Source organism: Barbus barbus, assembly GCF_936440315.1.
Source record: "Barbus barbus genome assembly, chromosome: 30".
Lineage (NCBI taxonomy): Eukaryota > Metazoa > Chordata > Actinopteri > Cypriniformes > Cyprinidae > Barbus > Barbus barbus.
In genome coordinates, this window is record NC_136758.1 from 8,794,722 (window position 1) to 8,800,721 (window position 6,000).

The window sequence follows — 6,000 nt, forward strand, 5'->3', positions numbered from 1 at the left end:
GAAATCTCCCCCTATACCCTCATTCACTATTCCCTACAGACAATCTAGTTCCTACAGTATTTTTCTATACATCGACTCACTGGAGTCTCTAACCTGCAATATGCCCTTTAATGTAGTAAAAAAAAAAAAAGTAATAATATTCACAATGTTATTTTTACAGTCTGCCAAAAATATTAATATTTTATTTTACTGTATATTACATTATAAAAAATATAATTAAATATAGTTTATTCATCTGTTATTTATTCACACATAAATGACTCCTCTTAAAATAAAATACAATACAAAAAATATGTATTACTTTATCTTATATTTATTTTTCTTGCATTTAAGTATTTTTATTGGTAGCATTACGATATTTGTGAGATAAGTAGACACTTTTGTTTATTAGCAGCATATGGCTTGGCACGGTCAAATATACTCTATACATGCAAAGTCATTTGGCCATGTGTGGTAAAAATCTGCAGAGGATAAAACACGTATACAGCACTCAGCAGCTCAAAGGGATCCAGCTGACATGCTAACTTTCCCCCTGAGTTTAATTAACACCTAATTCAGACTTCACTTTACAAACACCTGCTGGTTAAAGATAAACAGATTGAACATGAACACAAAAATGTACACAAACTTAAATGTTGCACAATTTAATTGCTGTGTCTCATTGAACTAACTGAACAAAATGATGTCCTATCCTTCTGCTAAGTTTGAGAATACATTGTAGTGCATAACTGAAATGCAGTCTCGCAAACCTTTATCTCTCGACACCAAGTCAGTCAATGAAGTGTCTTTAGTTTGTGCATCAACCAAACTGATCCACGGAAAAAGGCTGTAAAACAGAGACAAACTATTATAACTGTATAAAGCAAGGTTGAATAATAGTGATAATTCATTTTTAACATCTACAATAAGACTCACTCATCAGGGTTATCGAGATCAGATGCACTGGGTGAATTTACAAAACTTTGATAAGTAAATGTGTTTGTCTCAAACAGCCCGTTTAGCAGCTGAAGAGTCTTTCCGGAGCCCAGCTTCTGTGCCGTGCACATGTTGAGGAGACTGTAGAGCACAGCAGATACCCATCTCTGATCCAGGAAGAGGCCACCTTCAGCAAACAGTGCAAGTTTACTTAATGGAGTCTTATGGAGCTCACCGTACAAAATCCATATTGACTTCATATGACAGATGGATATAGACATATTTGGAAGGCAAATAAAATGCTTATTGTGTGTTTAAGCAGCTATTTATAAAGTTGCAAAAACAATTCAAATGAAAAGAATTCCTACAAAAGATATTTGTGCATCTAAGATTAATCATTGAACTTTTTAAAAAAATTGTCTAGAAAAAAACAATAAACATATGGCCTAGCTGCAATTACAGATTAAAAAATAATTCCTAGTGCATTCACACTGCTGTTTAGAAGCAGTGTTGCCAAGTCCATGGTTTTCCCTCGGAATTGGGTTACTTTAACACTGTTGCCGTGGGTTGTTTTTCATGTCCGTGAGTTGAAGCGACCCGGTACGTGATGTTTATCCTCTGGACTGAGAATTTTATCAAGGGAACCCCATAAGAAAACGTGTATATTACGCTCCGGAACACGGGGCCCCCCTCAAAAATGCGATTGGGCTAGTTTTCAGTAGCAATTGGCCGGGTTTTGTTGTGAAAACCTGGCAACCCTGTTTAGAGGTTTTTAAATTTTTTTGGGACGGATTATCTTGTGATATTTTGTAATAAAACATTATTGTAATAAAAATAAAATAAAAAACATTATTTTTATAAAACATAAAAAAAAAATAGTTTGTAATAGAAATGTAGTATGTAATAAAAAAATAAAGTAATATTGTAAAACATTTTGTTTTAATATATTTTAAAATGTAATTAATTCCCATGATGCAAAGCTGAATTTTCAGGATCATTACTACAGTCTTAAGTGTCACATGATCCTTAAGAAATTATTCTAATTTGCTGATTTGGTGCTTCTAATAATATTATTATCAATGTAAAAAGAAAAAACTGTTATGCTGCTTTATATTTTTGTGGAAACCTTTTTTTCAATATTGTTTTTTATTAGTTTTATAACAATAACTGTGGGAAAGAAAAAACTATATATATATATATATATATTAATAAAAATATATTGTCAAAGACACAGCTGCAATTTTCACACACCATTCATTGAAAGAGGAGCTGAGGCTGATATCACTTCTGTATCCTTTAAAGCTGCAGTCACCTGATTGTGGAGAAGCCAAATTGTATTGACATCATCACAAGCCACAAACTCATACTGGGGTTTGATAACAGAACTGTGGTCAAGGAGCACAGCAAGCCTGAAATTAAGAAAAAAAACTATAACAAACTAATATTTAGAGATAATAATAATAATTTTGTAATAAAATACTTAAAAAAGGAAAATAACTTAAAAAGTAATGTTTTATTGCCATTACTCCCTCAAAATCTAATTTGGAAGTATAATCAAAATTTGAGAGACAATCTATCAACAAGCCGATAACAAAGCACAGGTAATTTTTCTTATTCCATAATAAATAACAGCTCAAAACTAAGGCTAATAATCTTAAGTATGCTCGTCTGAATACCTGCTGAGTGGCACTGCTGAGGTGAAGCTGTACACCAGACAGTCTGAAGACAGATGGCAGCGAACGTCTGCGCAGACTTGAGGAAGTTGAGAGGGCAAGACACACAGGAACAGCACGTCTGCCCATTTAGCCAGTCTAATGTTGTCAAAGTAACACTCAACACCCATGTTTGAATATTCTCCTATGGGCCAACGAAAGAAAATATATTTTTTTTAATGAACTAATAGGTCTTGATGAAAATTCAGATTTATCTGTTAAGGCATACGAGTGAAACACTGTCTGGTTTTCAGGAGGATTTTTATGATTTGTAAAGCATTAGCGAGGAAACCGCTCTTGAGTGCATAATTGCTGCCAGTGGTCGCATGCATGTGGACCTTCACATGGGTTTCTATAGTAACACCGTGTGCATGATTATGCAGCTTTGATGGGCCTTCAAGGATACACACACTCACATATATGTCCAGCCTGACAGTGATTTGAGGACTATCACAACGGATTGCTGTGAAATGACTGTTTTTACTGTATTTATGATCAAATAAATGCAGCCTTGGCAAGCATAAGAGACTTTTGAACAGCAGTCTAAATGCACTCAGAAGCAATTGTTTTAAAATCTGTTTCTGGTTCAACTAGCCAATATATTTTGTTTCTCAAATAAATTATTTAACAAGTGTCCAATGAAACATGATTAATCTTAGGTGCACAAATATATATATATATATTTAGGAATTCTTTATTTTTTTATTCTCTTAGAAACATATTAACTAGTTGCTTAAACTATCACAACTAAGCAACTACTTAAGTTGCAATAATAATAATAATATATAATAATAATATTAAATAAATAAATAAACATAGATAGATACATAGAGTTCTAAGACTTCAAAAAGTTCATCTGCTCATCAAGGCTGCATTTATTTGATTATAAATACAGTAGAAACAGTAATATTAATATTAATTACAATTAAAATAACTGGTATCTATTTTAATATATTTTAAAATGTATTTATGAATTTTCAGCATCATTACTCCAGTCTTCAGTGTCACGTGATCCTTCAGAAATCTTTCTAATATGCTGATTTGCTGCTATTATGATGTAATAACTGGCGGGATTCTGACTGGTGATACATTTTCTTTGATAAATAGAATGTTCAAAATAATTTATTTTAAATGGATTTTTGTGGAACAGTGTTATTGTCTTTACAGTCCCTTTTGATCCATTTAATTCACCCCTGATTAATAAAAGCATTAATTTATTTAAATAATAACAATAACAATTCAGTGTGTTGCCTCACTAACCGAATGTCTCGGGTCTTCTGGTTGAGATGTTGATGTGGTGAGGCTCGAGGCTGGATGCGCGCAGTAAAGCCGTCGCCAGCTGTTTGCCCATGTGTCCTCCTCCCACTACGCCAACACACAGATGTGCTTTAGCAGCGTTCACTTTCTTTCTGTGTGAAAATGTTCATAACTGTAGTAAAAACTGCATCTATGTGAGAATTAACAGTCGTCTGAGATCCACAACAGTGTCGGACTCTTCTTACCTTAACAAACTGAGAAGTTTATATGCAAATACAGCATGCGCACATCCACTAACAGTCAAGCCAGCGGACCGACTGCGCAGAAATACCAATTCTTTCTCATCTTCACTGAGACCAGCCTCAAACCCAAGAGAGGTTAAATTTACTGTCAAGTCCAACATTTTGGTAATCGCGGATGTTTAGAGACTTCGAGTAAAGAAGTGCGGTTTCTATGGTAACTGTTACGTCAAGTTTTCAAAACAAAAGTCCTGTTGGCATGCTGAATGAAAATTTTATTCATAGCAAGTTTATAAAAATAAAATACAAAATAATTCCAACTGAAAAAAAAAAAAACAACTAAACGAAAAATAACACTGTACAAGGCATTTATGATACAAATAAAAATAACACAAATAATTACAATAATGTACAATGTCCCACCCCATAACATTCTTTTGTACACTGTACATTTGACTTCACAAACTGTGAACAACAATATGCCGTAAGAAAAAAAATGAATAAATAAAAATTGTACAGATGTAAAACTGTATCATGTATTATTTTCATTTCTCATACTGTTACATAATTACGTGTCATTTTGTGACAATTAATAATATAGCGGTAATAGAGAAATTCAGCCTTTGGAACATTCACAACTTTCTAGTTTTGTTCAAAATTAGACATGAAACGCAAACAGAGAAATCGTAGCTAGTACACAGATTAATCGTCAAAACAATACTGTGCACTTTCAGTGTTCAATAAACAGACAAATGCATGGGACAAAAATAGGTAGAGATCCGACAAGCAAAGAAAAACAACCTCAATGACATACATTTGTTTTTAAATAGTCTGTTTTGTATGGGATAAAACCAGTAGACTAAATGGTATTTCACTAATCAATACATAGATGGACAATTCTGTGCTGTTTTCTTTGTTATTTACCAGCGATCTGATAAACATTAACAGTTTGCTACGGTGAAATTTGCTTGTAATCTTCTTCAGCCAAAGGATTTATTGCAGTGATGGTAGAAAACAGCTGTTTTTAAGAAGGTGATTGACCAGATTGTGTCTTAAATCTGATCCATTAATACCAATAACTGACTATATATTATACAAGGCTGTGATTGCAACTGTGTCTGGCTAAAGTGATGCTATATTAATAATAATAATACATTTTTAAAAATCTTGCTACTTATGCCTTTTCTCTAATCCCTATATTTCATACTGTGAGAAAATATTAGGATTTTTATGACGCCATATGCGGATATCCCACATGCTCTGGTAAATCACCTACCAGATTGCATCCTCATACACATAAATGCATATTAACCAGTTGAGGATTGAGTAAGTACACAAACTGTCTCTCTGCAAGTGCTGATATAAAGTTAAAACATTGGTAATGAGGTTAAGAGAATCAATTTAATACATAAACCAGAGGACAGACAGGAAAACAAACATGAAGTCCCTATTTACAAGATGACAGTACTTATCAGGCTACAAACTCCTGGTATATAAACTTGTAAGCGGTGTTCATTGTACATGGCAGCGTTTAGTTATTTTTCTGTAGCTCATGCAAAGAGTTGGCCCTCTATGGGAAGTGGAAGCTATATTACAGCATTGTATAGGCGGAGAAGGAAGACGGCTGTGTAACTTAATGTTCCAGGCTTTGAAGGGAATTAGCTGCATGCTTTTTAAAAATAGTTACTGTATTTTTTTTTTAATGAACTCTGAAGCATTAAAACTTTGATATGAATGACAAATGACAAATAGCAGCCAAAAATGCTGAGGTTCTGGAATGTAAACTAACTTTTGTTCAGTTTTGTTTGATTGGATACATCATGTGGCACATATAATAAAACTAAACGTTTAATCAATGATTATTGGCTACTGTTATC

At 33.3% G+C, this 6,000-nt stretch overlaps 1 protein-coding gene across 1 annotated transcript; it reads right to left on the minus strand.

Moving 5' to 3' along the window:
* Positions 1-324: 324 nt before the first annotated feature.
* Positions 325-4,354, minus strand: noxred1 (NADP-dependent oxidoreductase domain containing 1). Its single transcript, XM_079385714.1, has 6 exons — positions 4,130-4,354; positions 3,888-4,036; positions 2,592-2,772; positions 2,167-2,324; positions 916-1,102; positions 325-826 (listed from the first exon to the last, which is right to left on the minus strand). The coding sequence occupies exons 1-6, from the start codon at positions 4,285-4,287 to the stop codon at positions 688-690; spliced, it is 972 nt and encodes a 323-aa protein (XP_079241840.1). The 5' UTR covers positions 4,288-4,354; the 3' UTR covers positions 325-687.
* Positions 4,355-6,000: the final 1,646 nt, after the last annotated feature.

Coding starts and splice junctions, on each gene's coding strand:
- noxred1 (XM_079385714.1), bottom strand. CDS start 4,287: ATGTTGGACTTGACAGTAAATTTAACCTCTCTTGGGTTTGAGGCTGGT. Junction 2,325..2,591: donor TCAGCAGTGCCACTCAGCAG/GTATTCAGACGA, acceptor TCTTAATTTCAG/GCTTGCTGTGCTCCTTGACC. Junction 827..915: donor GATCTCGATAACCCTGATGA/GTGAGTCTTATT, acceptor TCTGTTTTACAG/CCTTTTTCCGTGGATCAGTT.